Below are 25,774 nucleotides of genomic sequence, written 5' to 3' on the forward strand. Positions count from 1 at the left end.
TGAGATCCAGTGACTATAATGGAGTGGCAAGCACAGACAGAATACCAGCTGACTGCTTCTTCCCTAAATAGTTATTGCATAGTTTGGAGCTGTGCTTTGGGTCATTGTCCTGTTGTAGGAGGAAATTGGCATGGCGTTGCAAAATGGCCTTCCTTCATCAAGGTCTCTTTGACCCTGTACAAATCTCCCACTTTACCACCACCGAAGCACCCCCAGACCATCACATTGCCTCCACCATGCTTGACAGATTGCGTCAAGCACTCCTCCAGCATCTTTTCTGCATCTCACGAATGTTCTTCTTTGTGATCCGAACACCTCAAAACTTTTGTCTGTCCATAACACTTTTTTTCCAATCTTCCTGTTATTTAGCTTTTTTGCAACTCTGCCTAGCAGGTCAGCATCCCTGAGTCGCCTCTTCACTGTTGACGTTGAGATTGGTGTTTTGCGGGTACTATTTAATAAATCTGCCAGTTGAGGACTTGTGAGATGTCTGTTTCACAAACTAGGCACTCGTCGTACTTGTCCTCTTGCTCAATTGTGCACCGGGGCGACCCACTCCTCTTTCTATTCTGGTTAGAGCCAGATTGCTCTGTTCTGTGAAGGGAGTAGTACACAGTGTTCTACCTGATCTTCAGTTTCTTGGCAATTTCTCCCATGGAGTAGTCTTAATTTCTCAGAACATGAATAGACTGACGAGTTTCAGAAGAAAGGTCTTTGTTTCTGGCCATTTTGAACCTGTAATGGAACCCACAAATGCTGATACTCTAGATACTCAATTAGTCTAAAGAAGGCCAATTTTATTGCTTTAATCAGAACAACAGTTTTCAGCTGTAGCGTCAGGCAGGGATAGTAGCGTCAGGCTGGGGATAGTAGCGTCAGGCGGGGGATGGCAGCATCAGGCGGGGGATGGTAGCGTCAGGCTGGGGACAGGAGCGTCAGGCTGGGGATAGTAGCGTCAGGCTGGGGATAGTAGCGTCAGGCTGGGGATAGTAGCGCCAGGCTGGGGATAGTAGCGTCAGGCTGGGGATAGTAGCGTCAGGCTGGGGATGGTAGCGTCAGGCTGGGGATGGTAGCGTCAGGCTGGGGACGGTAGCGTCAGGCTGGGGACGGTAGCGTCAGGCTGGGGACGGTAGCGTCAGGCTGGGGACGGTAGCGTCAGGCTGGGGACGGTAGCGTCAGGTTGGGGACTGTAGCGCCAGGCTGGGGACGGTAGCGTCAGGCTGGGAACAGTAGCGTCAGGCTGGGAACAGTAGCGTCAGGCTGGGAACAGTAGCGTCAGGCTGGGAACAGTAGCGTCAGGCTGGGAACAGTAGCGTCAGGCTGGGGATAGTAGCGTCAGGCTGGGGATAGGCTGGGGATAGTAGCGTCAGGCTGGGGATGGTAGCGTCAGGCTGGGGATGGTAGCGTCAGGCTGGGGATGGTAGCGTCAGGCTGGGGATGGTAAGCGTCAGGCTGGGGATGGTAGCGTCAGGCTGGGGATGGTAGCGTCAGGCTGGGGACAGTAGCGTCAGGCTGGGGACAGTAGCGTCAGGCTGTGGGACAGTAGCGTCAGGCTGGGGACAGTAGCGTCAGGCTGGGGACAGTAGCGTCAGGCTGGAGACAGTAGCGTCAGGCTGGAGACAGTAGCGTCAGGCTGGAGATAGGAGCGTCAGGCTGAGATAGGAGCGTCAGGCTGGGGACAGTAGCGTCAGGCTGGGGACAGTAGCGTCAGGCTGGGGACAGTAGCGTCAGGCTGGGGATAGTAGCGTCAGGCTGGGGATAGTAGCGTCAGGCTGGGGATAGGCTGGGGACGGTAGCGTCAGGCTGGGGATAGGCTGGGGACGGTAGCGTCAGGCTGGGGACGGTAGCGTCAGGCTGGGGACGGTAGCGTCAGGCTGGGGACGGTAGCGTCAGGCTGGGGACGGTAAGCGTCAGGCTGGGGACGGTAGCGTCAGGCTGGGGACGGTAGCGTCAGGCTGGGGACGGTAGCGTCAGGCTGGGGATAGTAGCGTCAGGCTGGGGATAGGCTGGGGATAGTAGCCTCAGGCTGGGGATGGTAGCGTCAGGCTGGAGATAGTAGCGCCAGGCTGGGGATAGTAGCGTCAGGCTGGGGATAGTTGCTTTAATCAGAACAACAGTTTTCAGCTGTAGCGTCAGGCAGGGATAGTAGCGTCAGGCTGGGGATAGTAGCGTCAGGCTGGGGATAGTAGCGTCAGGCGGGGGATGGCAGCGTCAGGCGGGGGATGGTAGCGCAGGCGGGGGACGGTAGCGTCAGGCTGGGGATAGTAGCGTCAGGCTGGGGATAGTAGCGTCAGGCTGGGGATAGTAGCGTCAGGCTGGGGATAGTAGCGTCAGGCTGGGGATAGTAGCGTCAGGCTGGGGATAGTAGCGTCAGGCTGGGGATAGTAGCGTCAGGCTGGGGATAGTAGCGTCAGGCTGGGGATGGTAGCCTCAGGCTGGGGACGGTAGCGTCAGGCTGGGGACGGTAGCGTCAGGCTGGGGACGGTAGCGTCAGGCTGGGGACGGTAGCGTCAGGTTGGGGACGGTAGTCAGGCTGGGGACGGTAGCGTCAGGCTGGGGACGGTAGCGTCAGGCTGGGAACAGTAGCGTCAGGCTGGGAACAGTAGCGTCAGGCTGGGAACAGTAGCGTCAGGCTGGGAACAGTAGCGTCAGGCTGGGGATAGTAGCGTCAGGCTGGGGATAGGCTGGGGATAGTAGCGTCAGGCTGGGGATGTAGCGTCAGGCTGGGGACAGTAGCGTCAGGCTGAGACAGTAGCGTCAGGCTGAGACAGTAGCGTCAGGCTGAGATAGGAGCGTCAGGCTGAGATAGGAGCGTCAGGCTGGGGACAGTAGCGTCAGGCTGGGGACAGTAGCGTCAGGCTGGGGACAGTAGCATCAGGCTGGGGATAGTAGCGTCAGGCTGGGGATAGTAGCGTCAGGCTGGGGATAGGCTGGGGATAGTAGCGTCAGGCTGGGATAGGCTGGGGATAGCGTCAGGCTGGGGACAGCGTCAGGCTGGGGCGCGTCAGGCTCGGAGCGTCAGGCTGGGGAGTAGCCAGGCTGGGTAGCGTCAGGCAGTAGCGTCAGGCTGGGGACGGTAGCGTCAGGCAGTAGCGTCAGGCTGGGGAGGTAGCGTCAGGCTGGGGGGAGTAGCGTCAGGCTGGGGATAGGCTGGGGATAGTAGTCAGGCTGGGGATCAGGCAGCGTCAGGCTGGGGATAGTAGCGTCAGGCTGGGGATAATAGCGTCAGGCTGGGGATAGTTGCGTCAGGCAGGGATAGTAGCGTCAGGCTGGGGGATAGTAGCGTCAGGCAGGGATAGTAGCGTCAGGCTGGGGATAGTAGCGTCAGGCTGGGGACAGTAGCGTCAGGCGGGGATGGTAGTAGCGTCAGGCTGGGGACAGTAGCGTCAGGCTGGGGACAGTAGCGTCAGGCTGGGGATAGTAGCGTCAGGCTGGGGGATAGTCAGGCTGGGATGGTAGCGTCAGGCTGGGGATAGTAGCGTCAGGCTGGGATAGTAGCGTCAGGCTGGGGATAGTGGCGTCAGGCTGGGGATAGTAGCGTCAGGCTGGGGACGGTAGCCGTCAGGCTGGGGACGGTAGCGTCAGGCTGGGGACGGTAGCGTCAGGCTGGGGACAGAGGCTGGGGACAGCGTCAGGCTGGGGACGGTAGCGTCAGGCTGGGGACGGTAGCGTCAGGCTGGGGACGGGCGTCAGGCTGGGGATAGTAGCGTCAGGTTGGGGATAGGCTGGGGATAGTAGCGTCAGGCTGGGGACGGTAGCGTCAGGCTGGGAACAGTAGCGTCAGGCTGGGGACAGTAGCGTCAGGCTGGGAACAGTAGCAGTTTTCAGGCTGGGGACGGTAGCTAGCGTCAGGCTGGGGACGGTAGCGTCAGGCTGGGGACGGTAGCGTCAGGCTGGGGACGGTAGCGTCAGGCTGGGGACAGTAGCGTCAGGCTGGGGACAGTAGCGTCAGGCTGGGGATAGTAGCGTCAGGCTGGGGATCAGGCTGGGGATAGTAGCCTCAGGCTGGGGATGGTAGCGTCAGGCTGGGGATGGTAGCGTCAGGCTGGGGATGGTAGCGTCAGGCTGGGGATGGTAGCGTCAGGCTGGGGGGCCAGGCTGGTAGCGTCAGGCTGGGGACGGTAGCGTGGTAGCGTCAGGCTGGGGATGGTAGCGTCAGGCTGGGGATGGTAGCGTCAGGCTGGGGATGCTGGGGCGGTAGCGTCAGGCTGGGGATGGCTAGTAGCGTCAGGCTGGAGATCAGGCTGGGAGCGTAGCGTCAGGCTGGAGATAGGAGCGTCAGGCTGGGGACGGTAGCGTCAGGCTGGGGACGGGCGTCAGGCTGGGGACAGTAGCGTCAGGCTGGGGACGGTAGCGTCAGGCTGGGGATAGTAGCGTCAGGCTGGGGATAGGCTGGGGATAGTAGCCTCAGGCTGGGGATGGTAGCGTCAGGCTGGGGATGGTAGCGTCAGGCTGGGGAGTAGCGTCAGGCTGGGGATAGTAGCGTCAGGCTGGGGATGGTAGCGTCAGGCTGGGGATGGTAGCGTCAGGCTGGGGATGGTAGCGTCAGGCTGGGGATGGTAGCGTCAGGCTGGGGATGGTAGCGTCAGGCTGGGGATGGTAGCGTCAGGCTGGGGAGGCTGGGGATAGCGTCAGGCTGGAGATAAGGCGTCAGGCTGGGGGCCGGTAGCGTCAGGCTGGGGACGGTAGCGTCAGGCTGGGGGCGGTAGCGTCAGGCTGGGGACGGTAGGTCAGGCTGGGGACAGTAGCGTCAGGCTGGGGACAGTAGCGTCAGGCTGGGGATGGTAGCGTCAGGCTGGGGATAGGTAGCGTCAGGCTGGGGATAGTACAGGAAGTAGCGTCAGGCTGGGGATGGTAGCGTCAGGCTGAGGGGGAGGCTGGGGATGGTAGGCCAGGCTGGCGTCAGGCTGGGGGGAGCGTCAGGCTGGTAGGAGCGTCAGGCTGGGGACGGTAAGCGTCAGGCTGGGGACGGTAGCGTCAGGCTGGGGACGGTAGCGTCAGGCTGGGGACGGTAGCGTCAGGCTGGGGACGGTAGCGTCAGGCTGGGGACGGTAGCGTCAGGCTGGGGACGGTAGCGCCAGGCTGGGGGGGACAGGCTGGGGACGGTAGCGTCAGGCTGGGGACGGTAGCGTCAGGCTGGGGACGGTAGCGTCAGGCTGGGGACGGAGCGTCAGGCTGGGGGACGGTAGCGTCAGGCTGGGGACGGTAGCGCCAGGCAGGCGTCAGGCTGGGGACGGTAGCGTAGGGTCAGGCTGGGGACCAGGCAGGCTGGGGACGGTAGCGTCAGGCTGGGGACGGTAGCGTCAGGCTGGGGACGGTAGCGTCAGGCTGGGGATGGTAGCGTCAGGCTGGGGATGGTAGCGTCAGGCTGGGGATGGTAGCGTCAGGCTGGGGATGGTAGCGTCAGGCTGGAGATAGGAGCGTCAGGCTGGGGACGGTAGCGTCAGGCTGGGGACGGTAGCGTCAGGCTGGGGACGGTAGCGTCAGGCTGGGGACGGTAGCGTCAGGCTGGGGACGGGCGTCAGGCTGGGGACGGTAGCGTCAGGCTGGGGACAGCGTCAGGCTGAGACAGTAGCGTCAGGCTGGAGACAGTAGCGTCAGGCTGGAGATAGTAGCGTCAGGCTGGAGATAGTAGCGTCAGGCTGGAGATAGGAGCGTCAGGCTGGAGATAGGAGCGTCAGGCTGGGGACGGTAGCGTCAGGCTGGGGACGGTAGCGTCAGGCTGGGGACGGTAGCGTCAGGCTGGGGACGGTAGCGTCAGGCTGGGGACGGTAGCGTCAGGCTGGGGACGGTAGCGTCAGGCTGGGGACAGTAGCGTCAGGCTGGGGACAGTAGCGTCAGGCTGGGGACAGTAGCGTCAGGCTGGGGATAGTAGCGTCAGGCTGGGGATAGTAGCGTCAGGCTGGGGATGGTAGCGTCAGGCTGGGGATGGTAGCGTCAGGCTGGGGATGGTAGCGTCAGGCTGGGGATGGTAGCGTCAGGCTGGGGATGGTAGCGTCAGGCTGGGGATGGTAGCGTCAGGCTGGAGATAGGAGCGTCAGGCTGGGGACGGTAGCGTCAGGCTGGGGACGGTAGCGTCAGGCTGGGGACGGTAGCGTCAGGCTGGGGCGGTAGCGTCAGGCTGGGGACGGTAGCGTCAGGCTGGGGACGGTAGCGTCAGGCTGGGGACGGTAGCGTCAGGCTGGGGACGGTAGCGTCAGGCTGGGGACGGTAGCGTCAGGCTGGGGATGGTAGCGTCAGGCTGGGGATAGTAGCGTCAGGCTGGGGATGGTAGCGTCAGGCTGGGGATGGTAGCGTCAGGCTGGGGATGGTAGCGTCAGGCTGGGGATGGTAGCGTCAGGCTGGGGATGGTAGCGTCAGGCTGGAGATAGGAGCGTCAGGCTGGGGACGGTAGCGTCAGGCTGGGGACGGTAGCGTCAGGCTGGGGACGGTAGCGTCAGGCTGGGGACGGTAGCGTCAGGCTGGGGACGGTAGCGTCAGGCTGGAGATAGTAGCGTCAGGCTGGAGATAGTAGCGTCAGGCTGGAGATAGTAGCGTCAGGCTGGAGATAGGAGCGTCAGGCTGGAGATAGGAGCGTCAGGCTGGGGACGGTAGCGTCAGGCTGGGGACGGTAGCGTCAGGCTGGGGACAGTAGCGTCAGGCTGGGGACAGTAGCGTCAGGCTGGGGACAGTAGCATCAGGCTGGGGACAGTAGCGTCAGGCTGGGGATAGTAGCGTCAGGCTGGGGATAGTAGCGTCAGGCTGGGGATGGTAGCGTCAGGCTGGGGATGGTAGCGTCAGGCTGGGGATGGTAGCGTCAGGCTGGGGATGGTAGCGTCAGGCTGGAGATAGGAGCGTCAGGCTGGGGACGGTAGCGTAAGGCTGGGGACGGTAGCGTCAGGCTGGGGACGGTAGCGTCAGGCTGGGGACGGTAGCGTCAGGCTGGGGACGGTAGCGTCAGGCTGGGGACGGTAGCGTCAGGCTGGGGACGGTAGCGTCAGGCTGGGGATGGTAGCGTCAGGCTGGGGATGGTAGCGTCAGGCTGGGGATGGTAGCGTCAGGCTGGAGATAGGAGCGTCAGGCTGGGGACGGTAGCGTCAGGCTGGGGACGGTAGCGTCAGGCTGGGGATGGTAGCGTCAGGCTGGGGATGGTAGCGTCAGGCTGGGGATAGTAGCGTCAGGCTGGGGATGGTAGCGTCAGGCTGGGGATAGTAGCGTCAGGCTGGAGATAGTAGCGTCAGGCTGGGGACGGTAGCGTCAGGCTGGGGACGGTAGCGTCAGGCTGGGGACGGTAGCGTCAGGCTGGGGACGGTAGCGTCAGGCTGGGGACGGTAGCGTCAGGCTGGGGACGGTAGCGTCAGGCTGGGGACGGTAGCGTCAGGCTGGGGACGGTAGCGTCAGGCTGGGGACGGTAGCGTCAGGCTGGGGACGGTAGCGTCAGGCTGGGGACAGTAGCGTCAGGCTGGGGACAGTAGCGTCAGGCTGGGGACAGTAGCGTCAGGCTGGGGACAGTAGCGTCAGGCTGGGGACAGTAGCGTCAGGCTGGGGATAGTAGCGTCAGGCTGGGGATGGTAGCGTCAGGCTGGGGATGGTAGCGTCAGGCTGGGGATGGTAGCGTCAGGCTGGGGATAGTTGCTTTAATCAGAACAACAGTTTTCAGCTGTAGCGTCAGGCAGGGGATAGTAGCGTCAGGCTGGGGATAGTAGCGTCAGGCTGGGGATAGTAGCGCCAGGCTGGGGATAGTAGCGTCAGGCGGGGGATGGCAGCATCAGGCGGGGGATGGTAGCGTCAGGCTGGGGACAGGAGCGTCAGGCTGGGGATAGTAGCGTCAGGCTGGGGATAGTAGCGTCAGGCTGGGGATAGTAGCGTCAGGCTGGGGATAGTAGCGTCAGGCTGGGGATAGTAGCGTCAGGCTGGGGATAGTAGCGTCAGGCTGGGGATAGTAGCGTCAGGCTGGGGATAGTAGCGTCAGGCTGGGGACGGTAGCCTCAGGCTGGGGACGGTAGCGTCAGGCTGGGGACGGTAGCGTCAGGCTGGGGACGGTAGCGTCAGGCTGGGGACAGTAGCGTCAGGCTGGGGACAGTAGCGTCAGGCTGGGGACAGTAGCGTCAGGCTGGGGATAGTAGCGTCAGGCTGGGGATAGTAGCGTCAGGCTGGGGATGGTAGCGTCAGGCTGGGGATGGTAGCGTCAGGCTGGGGATGGTAGCGTCAGGCTGGGGACGGTAGCGTCAGGCTGGGGACGGTAGCGTCAGGCTGGGGATAGTAGCGTCAGGCTGGGGATAGGCTGGGGATAGTAGCCTCAGGCTGGGGATGGTAGCGTCAGGCTGGAGATAGTAGCGTCAGGCTGGGGATAGTAGCGTCAGGCTGGGGATAGTTGCTTTAATCAGAACAACAGTTTTCAGCTGTAGCGTCAGGCAGGGGATAGTAGCGTCAGGCGGGGGATAGTAGCGTCAGGCGGGGGATGGCAGCGTCAGGCGGGGATGGTAGCGTCAGGCTGGGGACAGGAGCGTCAGGCTGGGGATAGTAGCGTCAGGCTGGGGGATAATAGCGTCAGGCTGGGGATAGTAGCGTCAGGCTGGGGATAGTAGCGTCAGGCTGGGGATAGTAGCGTCAGGCTGGGGATAGTAGCGTCAGGCTGGGGATAGTAGCGTCAGGCTGGGGATGGTAGCGTCAGGCTGGGGACGGTAGCCTCAGGCTGGGGACGGTAGCGTCAGGCTGGGGGCGGTAGCGTCAGGCTGGGGACGGTAGCGTCAGGCTGGGGACGGTAGCGTCAGGCTGGGGACGGTAGCGTCAGGCTGGGGACGGTAGCGTCAGGCTGGGGACGGTAGCGTCAGGCTGGGGACGGTAGCGTCAGGCTGGGAACAGTAGCGTCAGGCTGGGAACGGTAGCGTCAGGCTGGGAACGGTAGCGTCAGGCTGGGGACGGTAGCGTCAGGCTGGGGACGGTAGCGTCAGGCTGGGGACGGTAGCGTCAGGCTGGGGCGGTAGCGTCAGGCTGGGGATAGTAGCGTCAGGCTGGGGATAGGCTGGGGATAGTAGCCTCAGGCTGGGGATGGTAGCGTCAGGCTGGGGATGGTAGCGTCAGGCTGGGGATGGTAGCGTCAGGCTGGGGATGGTAGCGTCAGGCTGGGGATGGTAGCGTCAGGCTGGGGATGGTAGCGTCAGGCTGGGGATGGTAGCGTCAGGCTGGGGATGGTAGCGTCAGGCTGGAGATAGTAGCGTCAGGCTGGAGATAAGAGCGTCAGGCTGGAGATAGGAGCGTCAGGCTGGGGACGGTAGCGTCAGGCTGGGGACGGTAGCGTCAGGCTGGGGACGGTAGCGTCAGGCTGGGGACGGTAGCGTCAGGCTGGGGGCGGTAGCGTCAGGCTGGGGACGGTAGCGTCAGGCTGGGGACGGTAGCGTCAGGCTGGGGACAGTAGCGTCAGGCTGGGGACAGTAGCGTCAGGCTGGGGACAGTAGCGTCAGGCTGGGGACAGTAGCGTCAGGCTGGGGACAGTAGCGTCAGGCTGGGGATAGTAGCGTCAGGCTGGGGATGGTAGCGTCAGGCTGGGGATGGTAGCGTCAGGCTGGGGATGGTAGCGTCAGGCTGGGGATGGTAGCGTCAGGCTGGGGATGGTAGCGTCAGGCTGGGGACGGTAGCGTCAGGCTGGGGGCGGTAGCGTCAGGCTGGGGACGGTAGCGTCAGGCTGGGGACGGTAGCGTCAGGCTGGGGACGGTAGCGTCAGGCTGGGGCGGTAGCGTCAGGCTGGGGACGGTAGCGTCAGGCTGGGGACGGTAGCGTCAGGCTGGGGACGTAGCGTCAGGCTGGGGACGGTAGCGTCAGGCTGGGGACGGTAGCGTCAGGCTGGGGACGGTAGCGTCAGGCTGGGGACGGTGTAGCGTCAGGCTGGGGACGGTAGCGTCAGGCTGGGGACGGTAGCGTCAGGCTGGGGGACGGTAGCGTCAGGCTGGGGACAGTAGCGTCAGGCTGGGGATGGTAGCGTCAGGCTGGGGATGGTAGCGTCAGGCTGGGGATGGTAGCGTCAGGCTGGGGATAGTAGCGTCAGGCTGGGGACGGTAGCGTCAGGCTGGAGATAGGAGCGTCAGGCTGGAGATAGGAGCGTCAGGCTGGGGACGGTAGCGTCAGGCTGGGGACGGTAGCGTCAGGCTGGGGACGGTAGCGTCAGGCTGGGACGGTAGCGTCAGGCTGGGGACGGTAGCGTCAGGCTGGGGACGGTAGCGTCAGGCTGGGGACAGTAGCGTCAGGCTGGGGACAGTAGCGTCAGGCTGGGGACAGTAGCGTCAGGCTGGGGACAGTAGCGTCAGGCTGGGGACAGTAGCGTCAGGCTGGGGATAGTAGCGTCAGGCTGGGGATGGTAGCGTCAGGCTGGGGATGGTAGCGTCAGGCTGGGGATGGTAGCGTCAGGCTGGGGATAGTTGCTTTAATCAGAACAACAGTTTTCAGCTGTAGCGTCAGGCAGGGGATAGTAGCGTCAGGCTGGGGATAGTAGCGTCAGGCTGGGGATAGTAGCGTCAGGCTGGGGATAGTAGCGTCAGGCGGGAGATGGCAGCATCAGGCGGGGATGGTAGCGTCAGGCTGGGGACAGGAGCGTCAGGCTGGGGATAGTAGCGTCAGGCTGGGGATAGTAGCGTCAGGCTGGGGATAGTAGCGTCAGGCTGGGGATAGTAGCGTCAGGCTGGGGATAGTAGCGTCAGGCTGGGGATAGTAGCGTCAGGCTGGGGATAGTAGCGTCAGGCTGGGGACGGTAGCCTCAGGCTGGGGACGGTAGCGTCAGGCTGGGGACGGTAGCGTCAGGCTGGGGACGGTAGCGTCAGGCTGGGGACGGTAGCGTCAGGCTGGGGACAGTAGCGTCAGGCTGGGGACAGTAGCGTCAGGCTGGGGACAGTAGCGTCAGGCTGGGGACAGTAGCGTCAGGCTGGGGATAGTAGCGTCAGGCTGGGGATAGTAGCGTCAGGCTGGGGATGGTAGCGTCAGGCTGGGGATGGTAGCGTCAGGCTGGGGACGGTAGCGTCAGGCTGGGGACGGTAGCGTCAGGCTGGGGATAGTAGCGTCAGGCTGGGGATAGGCTGGGGATAGTAGCCTCAGGCTGGGGATGGTAGCGTCAGGCTGGAGATAGTAGCGTCAGGCTGGGGATAGTAGCGTCAGGCTGGGGATAGTTGCTTTAATCAGAACAACAGTTTTCAGCTGTAGCGTCAGGCAGGGATAGTAGCGTCAGGCTGGGGATAGTAGCGTCAGGCGGGGATAGTAGCGTCAGGCGGGGGATGGCAGCATCAGGCGGGGGATGGTAGCGTCAGGCTGGGGACAGGAGCGTCAGGCTGGGGATAGTAGCGTCAGGCTGGGGATAGTAGCGTCAGGCTGGGGATAGTAGCGTCAGGCTGGGGATAGTAGCGTCAGGCTGGGGATAGTAGCGTCAGGCTGGGGATAGTAGCGTCAGGCTGGGGATGGTAGCGTCAGGCTGGGGACGGTAGCCTCAGGCTGGGGACGGTAGCGTCAGGCTGGGGACGGTAGCGTCAGGCTGGGGACGGTAGCGTCAGGCTGGGGACGGTAGCGTCAGGCTGGGGACGGTAGCGTCAGGCTGGGGACGGTAGCGTCAGGTTGGGGACGGTAGCGTCAGGCTGGGGACGGTAGCGTCAGGCTGGGAACAGTAGCGTCAGGCTGGGAACAGTAGCGTCAGGCTGGGAACAGTAGCGTCAGGCTGGGGACGGTAGCGTCAGGCTGGGGACGGTAGCGTCAGGCTGGGGACGGTAGCGTCAGGCTGGGGACGGTAGCGTCAGGCTGGGGATAGTAGCGTCAGGCTGGGGATAGGCTGGGGATAGTAGCCTCAGGCTGGGGATGGTAGCGTCAGGCTGGGGATGGTAGCGTCAGGCTGGGGATGGTAGCGTCAGGCTGGGGATGGTAGCGTCAGGCTGGGGATGGTAGCGTCAGGCTGGGGATGGTAGCGTCAGGCTGGGGATGGTAGCGTCAGGCTGGAGATAGTAGCGTCAGGCTGGAGATAGGAGCGTCAGGCTGGAGATGGGAGCGTCAGGCTGGGGACGGTAGCGTCAGGCTGGGGACGGTAGCGTCAGGCTGGGGACGGTAGCGTCAGGCTGGGGACGGTAGCGTCAGGCTGGGGGCGGTAGCGTCAGGCTGGGGACGGTAGCGTCAGGCTGGGGACGGTAGCGTCAGGCTGGGGACGGTAGCGTCAGGCTGGGGACGGTAGCGTCAGGCTGGGGACGGTAGCGTCAGGCTGGGACGGTAGCGTCAGGCTGGGGACGGTAAGCGTCAGGCTGGGGACGGTAGCGTCAGGCTGGGGACGGTAGCGTCAGGCTGGGGACGGTAGCGTCAGGCTGGGGACGGTAGCGTCAGGCTGGGGACGGTAGCGTCAGGCTGGGGACGGTAGCGTCAGGCTGGGGACGGTAGCGTCAGGCTGGGGACGGTAGCGTCAGGCTGGGGACGGTAGCGTCAGGCTGGGGACGGTAGCGTCAGGCTGGGGACGGTAGCGTCAGGCTGGGGACGGTAGCGTCAGGCTGGGGACGGTAGCGTCAGGCTGGGGACGGTAGCGTCAGGCTGGGGATGGTAGCGTCAGGCTGGGGATGGTAGCGTCAGGCTGGAGATAGGAGCGTCAGGCTGGGGACGGTAGCGTCAGGCTGGGGACGGTAGCGTCAGGCTGGGGACGGTAAGCGTCAGGCTGGGGACGGTAGCGTCAGGCTGGAGATAGGAGCGTCAGGCTGGGGCGGTAGCGTCAGGCTGGGGACGGTAGCGTCAGGCTGGGGACGGTAGCGTCAGGCTGGGGACGGTAGCGTCAGGCTGGGGACGGTAGCGTCAGGCTGGAGACAGTAGCGTCAGGCTGGAGATAGTAGCGTCAGGCTGGAGATAGTAGCGTCAGGCTGGAGATAGTAGCGTCAGGCTGGAGATAGTAGCGTCAGGCTGGAGATAGTAGCGTCAGGCTGGAGATAGTAGCGTCAGGCTGGAGATAGGAGCGTCAGGCTGGAGATAGGAGCGTCAGGCTGGGGACGGTAGCGTCAGGCTGGGGACGGTAGCGTCAGGCTGGGGACGGTAGCGTCAGGCTGGGGACAGTAGCGTCAGGCTGGGGACAGTAGCGTCAGGCTGGGGACAGTAGCGTCAGGCTGGGGACAGTGGCGTCAGGCTGGGGATAGTAGCGTCAGGCTGGGGATAGTAGCGTCAGGCTGGGGATGGTAGCGTCAGGCTGGGGATGGTAGCGTCAGGCTGGGGATAGTAGCGTCAGGCTGGGGATGGTAGCGTCAGGCTGGGGACGGTAGCGTCAGGCTGGAGATAGGAGCGTCAGGCTGGAGATAGGAGCGTCAGGCTGGGGACGGTAGCGTCAGGCTGGGGACGGTAGCGTCAGGCTGGGGACGGTAGCGTCAGGCTGGGGACGGTAGCGTCAGGCTGGGGACGGTAGCGTCAGGCTGGAGATAGTAGCGTCAGGCTGGAGATAGTAGCGTCAGGCTGGAGATAGTAGCGTCAGGCTGGAGATAGTAGCGTCAGGCTGGAGATAGGAGCGTCAGGCTGGAGATAGGAGCGTCAGGCTGGAGATAGTAGCGTCAGGCTGGAGATAGGAGCGTCAGGCTGGAGATAGGAGCGTCAGGCTGGAGATAGGAGCGTCAGGCTGGAGATAGGAGCGTCAGGCTGGGGACGGTAGCGTCAGGCTGGGGACGGTAGCGTCAGGCTGGGGACGGTAGCGTCAGGCTGGGGACGGTAGCGTCAGGCTGGGGACGGTAGCGTCAGGCTGGGGACAGTAGCGTCAGGCTGGGGACAGTAGCGTCAGGCTGGGGACAGTAGCGTCAGGCTGGGGACAGTAGCGTCAGGCTGGGGCGGTAGCGTCAGGCTGGGGATGGTAGCGTCAGGCTGGGGATGGTAGCGTCAGGCTGGGGATGGTAGCGTCAGGCTGGGGATGGTAGCGTCAGGCTGGAGATAGGAGCGTCAGGCTGGGGACGGTAGCGTCAGGCTGGGGACGGTAGCGTCAGGCTGGGGACGGTAGCGTCAGGCTACAGGGACGGTAGCGTCAGGCTGGGGACGGTAGCGTCAGGCTGGGGACGGTAGCGTCAGGCTGGGGATGGTAGCGTCAGGCTGGGATGGTAGCGTCAGGCTGGGGATGGTAGCGTCAGGCTGGGGATGGTAGCGTCAGGCTGGGGATAGTAGCGTCAGGCTGGGGATGGTAGCGTCAGGCTGGGAGATGGGAGCGTCAGGCTGGGGCGGTAGCGTCAGGCTGGGGACGGTAGCGTCAGGCTGGGGACGGTAGCGTCAGGCTGGGGATGGTAGCGTCAGGCTGGGGATAGTAGCGTCAGGCTGGGGATGGTAGCGTCAGGCTGGGGATGGTAGCGTCAGGCTGGGGATGGTAGCGTCAGGCTGGGGATGGTAGCGTCAGGCTGGGGACGGTAGCGTCAGGCTGGGGACGGTAGCGTCAGGCTGGGGACGGTAGCGTCAGGCTGGGGACGGTAGCGTCAGGCTGGGGACGGTAGCGTCAGGCTGGGGACGGTAGCGTCAGGCTGGGGACGGTAGCGTCAGGCTGGGGACGGTAGCGTCAGGCTGGGGACGGTAGCGTCAGGCTGGGGACGGTAGCGTCAGGCTGGGGATGGTAGCGTCAGGCTGGGGATGGTAGCGTCAGGCTGGGGATGGTAGCGTCAGGCGGGGGATGGTAGCGTCAGGCTGGGGATGGTAGCGTCAGGCTGGAGATAGGAGCGTCAGGCTGGGGACGGTAGCGTCAGGCTGGGGACGGTAGCGTCAGGCTGGGGACGGTAGCGTCAGGCTGGGGACGGTAGCGTCAGGCTGGGGACGGTAGCGTCAGGCTGGGGACGGTGGCGTCAGGCTGGAGATGGTAGCGTCAGGCTGGAGATAGTAGCGTCAGGCTGGAGATAGTAGCGTCAGGCTGGAGATAGTAGCGTCAGGCTGGAGATAGGAGCGTCAGGCTGGAGATAGGAGCGTCAGGCTGGGGACGGTAGCGTCAGGCTGGGGACGGTAGCGTCAGGCTGGGGACGGTAGCGTCAGGCTGGGGACGGTAGCGTCAGGCTGGGGACAGTAGCGTCAGGCTGGGGACAGTAGCGTCAGGCTGGGGACAGTAGCGTCAGGCTGGGGACAGTAGCGTCAGGCTGGGGATAGTAGCGTCAGGCTGGGGATAGTAGCGTCAGGCTGGGGATGGTAGCGTCAGGCTGGGGATGGTAGCGTCAGGCTGGGGATGGTAGCGTCAGGCTGGGGATGGTAGCGTCAGGCTGGGGATAGTAGCGTCAGGCTGGGGATAGTTGCTTTAATCAGAACAACAGTTTTCAGCTGTAGCGTCAGGCAGGGATAGTAGCGTCAGGCTGGGGATAGTAGCGTCAGGCTGGGGATAGTAGCGTCAGGCGGGGATGGCAGCATCAGGCGGGGATGGTAGCGTCAGGCTGGGGACAGGAGCGTCAGGCTGGGGATAGTAGCGTCAGGCTGGGGATAGGCTGGGGATAGTAGCCTCAGGCTGGGGATGGTAGCGTCAGGCTGGGGATGGTAGCGTCAGGCTGGGGATGGTAGCGTCAGGCTGGGGATGGTAGCGTCAGGCTGGGGATGGTAGCGTCAGGCTGGGGATGGTAGCGTCAGGCTGGAGATAGTAGCGTCAGGCTGGAGATAGTAGCGTCAGGCTGGAGATAGTAGCGTCAGGCTGGAGATAGGAGCGTCAGGCTGGAGATAGGAGCGTCAGGCTGGGGACGGTAGCGTCAGGCTGGGGACGGTAGCGTCAGGCTGGGGACGGTAGCGTCAGGCTGGGGACAGTAGCGTCAGGCTGGGGACAGTAGCGTCAGGCTGGGGACAGTAGCGTCAGGCTGGGGACAGTAGCGTCAGGCTGGGGATAGTAGCGTCAGGCTGGGGATAGTAGCGTCAGGCTGGGGATGGTAGCGTCAGGCTGGGGATGGTAGCGTCAGGCTGGGGATGGTAGCGTCAGGCTGGGGATGGTAGCGTCAGGCTGGGGATGGTAGCGTCAGGCTGGGGATGGTAGCGTCAGGCTGGAGATAGGAGCGTCAGGCTGGGGACGGTAGCGTCAGGCTGGGGACGGTAGCGTCAGGCTGGGGACGGTAGCGTCAGGCTGGGGCGGTAGCGTCAGGCTGGGGACGGTAGCGTCAGGCTGGGGTGGTAGCGTCAGGCTGGGGACGGTAGCGTCAGGCTGGGGACGGTAGCGTCAGGCTGGGGACGGTAGCGTCAGGCTGGGGACGGTAGCGTCAGGCTGGGGACGGTAGCGTCAGGCTGGGGACGGTAGCGTCAGGCTGGGGACGGTAGCGTCAGGCTGGGGACGGTAGCGTCAGGCTGGGGATAGTAGCGTCAGGCTGGGGATGGTAGCGTCAGGCTGGGGATGGTAGCGTCAGGCTGGGGATGGTAGCGTCAGGCTGGGGATGGTAGCGTCAGGCTGGGGATGGTAGCGTCAGGCTGGGGATGGTAGCGTCAGGCTGGGGATGGTAGCGTCAGGCTGGGGATGGTAGCGTCAGGCTGGAGATAGGAGCGTCAGGCTGGGGACGGTAGCGTCAGGCTGGGGGCGGTAAGCGTCAGGCTGGGGACGGTAGCGTCAGGCTGGGGACGGTAGCGTCAGGCTGGGGCGGTAGCGTCAGGCTGGAGACAGTAGCGTCAGGCTGGAGATAGTAGCGTCAGGCTGGAGATAGTAGCGTCAGGCTGGAGATAGTAGCGTCAGGCTGGAGATAGGAGCGTCAGGCTGGAGATAGGAGCGTCAGGCTGGGGACGGTAGCGTCAGGCTGGGGACGGTAGCGTCAGGCTGGGGACAGTAGCGTCAGGCTGGGGACAGTAGCGTCAGGCTGGGGACAGTAGCGTCAGGCTGGGGACAGTAGCGTCAGGCTGGGGATAGTAGCGTCAGGCTGGGGATGGTAGCGTCAGGCTGGGGATGGTAGCGTCAGGCTGGGGATGGTAGCGTCAGGCTGGAGATAGGAGCGTCAGGCTGGGGACGGTAGCGTCAGGCTGGGGACGGTAGCGTCAGGCTGGGGACGGTAAGCGTCAGGCTGGGGACGGTAGCGTCAGGCTGGGGACGGTAGCGTCAGGCTGGGGACGGTGAAGCGTCAGGCTGGGGACGGTAGCGTCAGGCTGGGGACGGTAGCGTCAGGCTGGGGACGGTAGCGTCAGGCTGGGGATGGTAGCGTCAGGCTGGGGATGGTAGCGTCAGGCTGGGGATGGTAGCGTCAGGCTGGGGATGGTAGCGTCAGGCTGGGGATGGTAGCGTCAGGCTGGGGACAGTAGCGTCAGGCTGGGGATAGTAGCGTCAGGCTGGGGATAGGCTGGGGATAGTAGCGTCAGGCTGGGGATGGTAGCGTCAGGCTGGGGACGGTAGCGCCAGGCTGGGGATGGTAGCGTCAGGCTGGAGATAGTAGCGTCAGGCTGGAGATAGTAGCGTCAGGCTGGGGATAGTAGCGTCAGGCTGGGGACAGTAGCGTCAGGCTGGGGACAATAGCGTCAGGCTGGGGACAGTAGCGTCAGGCTGGGGACAGTAGCGTCAGGCTGGGGATAGTAGCGTCAGGCTGGGGATAGGCTGGGGACGGTAGCGTCAGGCTGGGGATAGGCTGGGGACGGTAGCGTCAGGCTGGGGGACGGTAGCGTCAGGCTGGGGACGGTAGCGTCAGGCTGGGGACGGTAGCGTCAGGCTGGGGACGGTAGCGTCAGGCTGGGGATAGGCTGGGATAGTAGCCTCAGGCTGGGGATGGTAGCGTCAGGCTGGGGATGGTAGCGTCAGGCTGGGGATAGTAGCGTCAGGCTGGGGACGGTAGCGTCAGGCTGGGGCGGTAGCGTCAGGCTGGGGACGGTAGCGTCAGGCTGGGGGACGGTAGCGTCAGGCTGGGGGACGGTAGCGTCAGGCTGGGGGCGGTAGCGTCAGGCTGGGGATGGTAGCGTCAGGCTGGGGATAGTAGCGTCAGGCTGGGGATAGTAGCGTCAGGCTGGAGATAGTAGCGTCAGGCTGGGGACAGTAGCGTCAGGCTGGGGACAGTAGCGTCAGGCTGGGGACAGTAGCGTCAGGCTGGGGATGGTAGCGTCAGGCTGGGGATAATAGCGTCAGGCTGGAGATAGTAGCGTCAGGCTGGGGATGGTAGCGTCAGGCTGGGGATAGTAGCGTCAGGCTGGAGACGGTAGCGTCAGGCTGGGGGCGGTAGCGTCAGGCTGGGGACGGTAGCGTCAGGCTGGGGACGGTAGCGTCAGGCTGGGGCGGTAGCGTCAGGCTGGGGATGGTAGCGTCAGGCTGGGGATAATAGCGTCAGGCTGGGGATAGTAGCGTCAGGCTGGAGATAGTAGCGTCAGGCTGGGGACAGTAGCGTCAGGCTGGGGACGGTAGCGTCAGGCTGGGGACGGTAGCGTCAGGCTGGGGACAGTAGCGTCAGGCTGGGGACGGTAGCGTCAGGCTGGGGACGGTAGCGTCAGGCTGGGGACAGTAGCGTCAGGCTGGGGACAGTAAAGCGTCAGGCTGGGGACAGTAGCGTCAGGCTGGGGACGGTAGCGTCAGGCTGGGGACGGTAGCGTCAGGCTGGGGACGGTAGCGTCAGGCTGGGGACGGTAGCGTCAGGCTGGGGACGGTAGCGTCAGGCTGGGGACGGTAGCGTCAGGCTGGGGATGGTAGCGTCAGGCTGGGGATGGTAGCGTCAGGCTGGGGATGGTAGCGTCAGGCTGGAGATAGGAGCGTCAGGCTGGGGATAGTAGCGTCAGGCTGGGGACAGTAGCGTCAGGCTGGGGACAGTAGCGTCAGGCTGGAGATAGGAGCGTCAGGCTGGGGACAGTAGCGTCAGGCTACTGAAGGACTCGGTTTCCTTTCAATCATTGACACAAAGACTTCCTTTATGGCTGCTTTTACGTCAATGGTGTCGCTCCAGAAGGACTCTGTTTCCTGCTTTCACGTCAATGGTGTCGCTCCAGAAGGAGTCTGTTTCCTGCTTTCACGTCAATGGTGTCGCTCCAGAAGGACTCTGTTTCCTGCTTTCACATCAATGGTGAAATTGAGAAACTGTCTTCCAGCGAAGGACCATCATAAAAATGTAAAATAAATCCTCACCAAGTTCATGCAAATATTTTTGGAAGAGAAAATCGTCCTTGGTGTGCAAGAGGCTTAAGAATAGATGTACAGCAGCCCAGAGCAGCCCGAGCAGCCCGAGTAGCCCAGAGCAGCCCGAGTAGCCCCGAGCAGCCCCGAGTAGCCCCAAGCAGCCCGAGTAGCCCCGAGCAGCCCGAGCAGCCCCGAGCAGCCCGAGCAGCCCCGAGTAGCCCAGAGCAGCCCAGAGTAGCCCAGAGCAGCCCAGAGTAGCCCAGAGCAGCCCCGAGTAGCCCAGAGCAGCCCAGAGCAGCCCCGAGTAGCCCAGAGCAGCCCAGAGCAGCCCAGAGCAGCCCAGAGCAGCCAGTAGCCCGAGCAGCCCAGTGCAGCCCGAGTAGCCCAGAGCAGCCCCGAGTAGCCCAGAGCAGCCCGAGTAGCCCAGAGCAGCCCGAGTAGCCCAGAGCAGCCAGAGTAGCCCAGAGCAGCCCAGAGCAGCCAGAGCAGCCCGAGCAGCCCCGAGTAGCCCAGAGCAGCCCGAGTAGCCCAGAGCAGCCCAGAGTAGCCCAGAGCAGCCCGAGCAGCCCGAGTAGCCCTGAGTAGCCCCGTGCAGCCCTGTTCAGCCCGAGTAGCCCCGAGTAGCCCAGTAGCCCAGAGCAGCCCAGAGTAGCCCAGAGCAGCCCAGTAGCCCCGAGCAGCCCAGAGCAGCCCCGAGTAGCCCAGAGCAGCCCAGAGTAGCCCAGAGCAGCCCAAGTAGCCCAGAGCAGCCCGAGTAGCCCCGAGTAGCCTAGAGCAGCCCCGAGTAGCCAGAGCAGCCGAGTAGCCCAGAGCAGCCGAGTAGCCCAGAGCAGCCCGAGTAGCCCCGAGTAGCCCAGAGCAGCCCCGTGCAGCCCCGAGTAGCCAGAGCAGCCCAGAGTAGCCCAGAGCAGCCCAGAGTAGCCCAGAGCAGCCCAGAGTAGCCCCGAGCAGCCCAGAGCAGCCCAGAGCAGCCCGAGCAGCAGAGCCAAACTATACGATTTCTGTCCATTTCCATGTTACTGGTATAGCAGGACAAAAACTACGATAACAGAGGAAACAGCGACTCTCGCAGTGTAGTTGCGAAGTTAGACCAGTCACACTGGGTACGTACCACTTGTAGAACTGCAGTAGTTTAGAAGGCACGTTCCTGTATGTATCTACTACATCCACAAACACTATGTCTCCATATCGCAGACCCTCCTGCTCCAGAGACCTGTCCTCCATCTGCAGTCTGGTGCCGTGACTCTGGATCCGCCCCTGTCGGCCATGCAGCACCTCCCACAGGAGGCCATGTCTAGGAGGAGAAACAATGAGAGAATAGAAGACATACAGGGAGGCCATGTCTAGGAGGAGAAACAATGAGAGAATAGAAGACATACCGACAGGCCATGTCTAGGAGGAGAAACAATGAGAGAATAGAAGACATACAGGGAGGCCATGTCTAGGAGGAGAAACAATGAGAGAATAGAAGACATACAGACAGACCATGTCTAGGAGGAGAAACAATGAGAGAATAGATAACATACAGACAGACAGGCCATGTCTAGGAGGAGAAACAATGAGAGAATAGATAACATACAGACAGACAGGCCATGTCTAGGAGAAACAATGAGAGAATAGATAACATACAGACAGACAGGCCATGTCTAGGAGGAGAAACAATGAGAGAATAGAAGACATACCGACAGGCCATGTCTAGGAGGAGAAACAATGAGAGAATAGAAGACATACAGACAGGCCATGTCTAGGAGGAGAAACAATGAGAGAATAGATAACATACAGACAGACAGACCATGTCTAGGAGGAGAAACAATGAGAGAATAGATAACATACAGACAGACAGACCATGTCTAGGAGGAGAAACAATGAGAGAATAGATAACATACAGACAGACAGGCCATGTCTAGGAGAAACAATGAGAGAATAGATAACATACAGACAGACAGGCCATGTCTAGGAGAAACAATGAGAGAATAGATAACATACAGACAGACAGGCCATGTCTAGGAGAAACAATGAGAGAATAGATAACATACAGACAGACAGGCCATGTCTAGGAGAAACAATGAGAGAATAGATAACATACAGACAGACAGGCCATGTCTAGGAGAAACAATGAGAGAATAGATAACATACAGACAGACAGACCATGTCTAGGAGAAACAATGAGAGAATATAAGACATACAGACAGACAGGCCATGTCTAGGAGAAACAATGAGAGAATAGAAGACATACAGACAGACAGGCCATGTCTAGGAGGAGAAACAATGAGAGAATAGATAACATACAGACAGACAGGCCATGTCTAGGAGAAACAATGAGAGAATAGATAACATACAGACAGACAGGCCATGTCTAGGAGAAACAATGAGAGAATAGATAACATACAGACAGACCATGTCTAGGAGAAACAATGAGAGAATATAAGACATACAGACAGACAGGCCATGTCTAGGAGAAACAATGAGAGAATAGATAACATACAGACAGACCATGTCTAGGAGAAACAATGAGAGAATATAAGACATACAGACAGACAGACCATGTCTAGGAGGAGAAACAATGAGAGAATAGATAACATACAGACAAGACAGACAGGCCATGTCTAGGAGAAACAATGAGAGAATAGATAACATACAGACAGACAGGCCATGTCTAGGAGGAGAAACAATGAGAGAATAGATAACATACAGACAGACAGGCCATGTCTAGGAGAAACAATGAGAGAATAGATAACATACAGACAGACAGGCCATGTCTAGGAGAAACAATGAGAGAATAGATAACATACAGACAGACAGGCCATGTCTAGGAGAAACAATGAGAGAATAGATAACATACAGACAAGACAGACAGGCCATGTCTAGGAGAAACAATGAGAGAATAGATAACATACAGACAGACAGGCCATGTCTAGGAGGAGAAACAATGAGAGAATAGATAACATACAGACAGACAGGCCATGTCTAGGAGGAGAAACAATGAGAGAATAGATAACATACAGACAAGACAGACAGGCCATGTCTAGGAGAAACAATGAGAGAATAGATAACATACAGACAGACAGGCCATGTCTAGGAGGAGAAACAATGAGAGAATAGATAACATACAGACAGACAGGCCATGTCTAGGAGAAACAATGAGAGAATAGATAACATACAGACAGACAGGCCATGTCTAGGAGAAACAATGAGAGAATAGATAACATACAGACAGACAGGCCATGTCTAGGAGGAGAAACAATGAGAGAATAGATAACATACAGACAGGCCATGTCTAGGAGGAGAAACAATGAGAGAATAGATAACATACAGACAGACAGGCCATGTCTAGGAGAAACAATGAGAGAATAGATAACATACAGACAGACAGGCCATGTCTAGGAGGAGAAACAATGAGAGAATAGATAACATACAGACAGACAGGCCATGTCTAGGAGGAGAAACAATGAGAGAATAGATAACATACAGACAAGACAGACAGGCCATGTCTAGGAGGAGAAACAATGAGAGAATAGATAACATACAGACAGACAGACCATGTCTAGGAGGAGAAACAATGAGAGAATAGAAGACATACAGACAGACAGGCCATGTCTAGGAGGAGAAACAATGAGAGAATAGATAACATACAGACAGACAGGCCATGTCTAGGAGGAGAAACAATGAGAGAATAGATAACATACAGACAGACAGGCCATGTCTAGGAGGAGAAACAATGAGAGAATAGAAGACATATACAGACCGACAGGCCATGTCTAGGAGGAGAAACAATGAGAGAATAGAAGACATACAGACAGACCATGTCTAGGAGGAGAAACAATGAGAGAATAGAAGACATACAGCCAGACCATGTCTAGGAGGAGAAACAATGAGAGAATAGATAACATACAGACAGACAGGCCATGTCTAGGAGAAACAATGAGAGAATAGATAACATACAGACAGACAGGCCATGTCTAGGAGAAACAATGAGAGAATAGATAACATACAGACAGACAGGCCATGTCTAGGAGAAACAATGAGAGAATAGATAACATACAGACAGACAGGCCATGTCTAGGAGGAGAAACAATGAGAGAATAGAAGACATACCGACAGGCCATGTCTAGGAGGAGAAACAATGAGAGAATAGAAGACATACAGACAGGCCATGTCTAGGAGGAGAAACAATGAGAGAATAGATAACATACAGACAGACAGGCCATGTCTAGGAGAAACAATGAGAGAATAGATAACATACAGACAGACAGGCCATGTCTAGGAGGAGAAACAATGAGAGAATAGATAACATACAGACAGACCATGTCTAGGAGAAACAATGAGAGAATAGATAACATACAGACAGACAGGCCATGTCTAGGAGAAACAATGAGAGAATAGATAACATACAGACAAGACAGACAGGCCATGTCTAGGAGAAACAATGAGAGAATAGATAACATACAGACAGACAGGCCATGTCTAGGAGGAGAAACAATGAGAGAATAGATAACATACAGACAGACAGGCCATGTCTAGGAGGAGAAACAATGAGAGAATAGATAACATACAGACAAGACAGACAGGCCATGTCTAGGAGGAGAAACAATGAGAGAATAGATAACATACAGACAGACAGACCATGTCTAGGAGGAGAAACAATGAGAGAATAGAAGACATACAGACAGACAGGCCATGTCTAGGAGGAGAAACAATGAGAGAATAGATAACATACAGACAGACAGGCCATGTCTAGGAGGAGAAACAATGAGAGAATAGATAACATACAGACAGACAGGCCATGTCTAGAGGAGAAACAATGAGAGAATAGAAGACATACCGACAGGCCATGTCTAGGAGGAGAAACAATGAGAGAATAGAAGACATACAGACAGACCATGTCTAGGAGGAGAAACAATGAGAGAATAGAAGACATACAGACAGACCATGTCTAGGAGGAGAAACAATGAGAGAATAGATAACATACAGACAGACAGGCCATGTCTAGGAGAAACAATGAGAGAATAGATAACATACAGACAGACAGGCCATGTCTAGGAGAAACAATGAGAGAATAGATAACATACAGACAGACAGGCCATGTCTAGGAGGAGAAACAATGAGAGAATAGAAGACATACCGACAGGCCATGTCTAGGAGGAGAAACAATGAGAGAATAGAAGACATACAGACAGGCCATGTCTAGGAGGAGAAACAATGAGAGAATAGATAACATACAGACAGACAGGCCATGTCTAGGAGAAACAATGAGAGAATAGATAACATACAGACAGACAGGCCATGTCTAGGAGAAACAATGAGAGAATAGATAACATACAGACAGACAGGCCATGTCTAGGAGGAGAAACAATGAGAGAATAGATAACATACAGACAGACAGACCATGTCTAGGAGAAACAATGAGAGAATAGATAACATACAGACAGACAGGCCATGTCTAGGAGAAACAATGAGAGAATAGAAGACATACAGACAGGCCATGTCTAGGAGGAGAAACAATGAGAGAATAGATAACATACAGACAGACAGGCCATGTCTAGGAGAAACAATGAGAGAATAGATAACATACAGACAGACAGACCATGTCTAGGAGAAACAATGAGAGAATAGATAACAACACCTCATTTGGCCGCCTTTCCTTCCAGTACTCTGCTGCCTGTGACTGGAACGAATTGCAAAAATCACTGAAGTTGGAGACTTATTTCCCTCACTAACTTTAAACATCAGCTATCTGAGCAGCTAACCGATCGCTGCAGCTGTACATAGTCCATCGGTAAATAGCCCACCCATTTTCACCTACCTCATCCCCATACTGTTTTTATTTATTTACTTTTCTGCTCTTTTGCACACCAATATCTCCACCTGTACATGACCATCTGATAATTTATCACTCCAGTGTTAATCTGCTAAATTGTAATTATTCGCCTACCTCCTCATGCCTTTTGCACACAATGTATATAGACTCTTTTTTTTCTCTACTGTGATATTGACTTGTTAATTGTTTACTCCATGTGTAACTCTGTGTTGTTGTCTGTTCACACTGCTATGCTTTATCTTGGCCAGGTCGCAGTTGTAAATGAGAACTTGTTCTCAACTAGCCTACCTGGTTAAATAAAGGTTAAATAAAAATAAACATAGTGCACTACTTTAGACCAGAGCCCTATGGCACCCTGTTCCCTATATAGTGCACTACTTTAGACCAGAGCCCTATGGCACCCTATTCCCTATATAGTGCACTACTTTAGACCAGAGCCCTATGGCACCCTGTTCCCTATATAGTGCACTACTTTAGACCAGAGCCCTATGGCACCCTATTCCCTATATAGTGCACTACTTTAGACCAGAGCCCTATGGCACCCTATTCCCTATATAGTGCACTACTTTAGACCAGAGCCCTATGGCACCCTATTCCCTATATAGTGCACTACTTTAGACCAGAGCCCTATGGCACCCTATTCCCTATATAGTGCACTACTTTAGACCAGAGCCCTATGGCACCCTATTCCCTATATAGTGCACTACTTCTGTTTATTTTCTGCATGAACTCTTCTCTTTCTCACCATGTCTCATATATTGATTGGTCTAAACACAAAGACCATGAATGGATATATTGATTGGTTCTGAAGTCACACGCCATTGGACTGGACTCACCATGGATTCTGAAGGTGAACCCTCCAGCCAACCCTGGGAAGCCCAGAGCACTCCTGTGAGGCAACGTCCCCTCATCGATCTGTAACATCACACACAGGAGAGAGAGAGATTGTCGACACACAGGAGAGAGAGAGAGAGTCGACACACAGGAGAGAG

At 59.0% G+C, this 25,774-nt stretch overlaps 1 protein-coding gene across 1 annotated transcript in view; it reads right to left on the bottom strand.

The window, feature by feature from the left end:
• b3galnt2 (beta-1,3-N-acetylgalactosaminyltransferase 2) overlaps positions 1-25,774 on the bottom strand; it is an 80,093-nt gene that overhangs the window by 13,650 nt on the left and 40,669 nt on the right. Inside the window, 2 exon segments of the mRNA XM_052496802.1 lie at positions 20,076-20,258; positions 25,615-25,697. Of these exon segments, the coding sequence (XP_052352762.1) occupies positions 20,076-20,258; positions 25,615-25,697 (266 nt within the window).

The sequence above is a fragment of the Oncorhynchus keta genome, chromosome 3 (genome assembly GCF_023373465.1).
Source record: "Oncorhynchus keta strain PuntledgeMale-10-30-2019 chromosome 3, Oket_V2, whole genome shotgun sequence".
Lineage (NCBI taxonomy): Eukaryota > Metazoa > Chordata > Actinopteri > Salmoniformes > Salmonidae > Oncorhynchus > Oncorhynchus keta.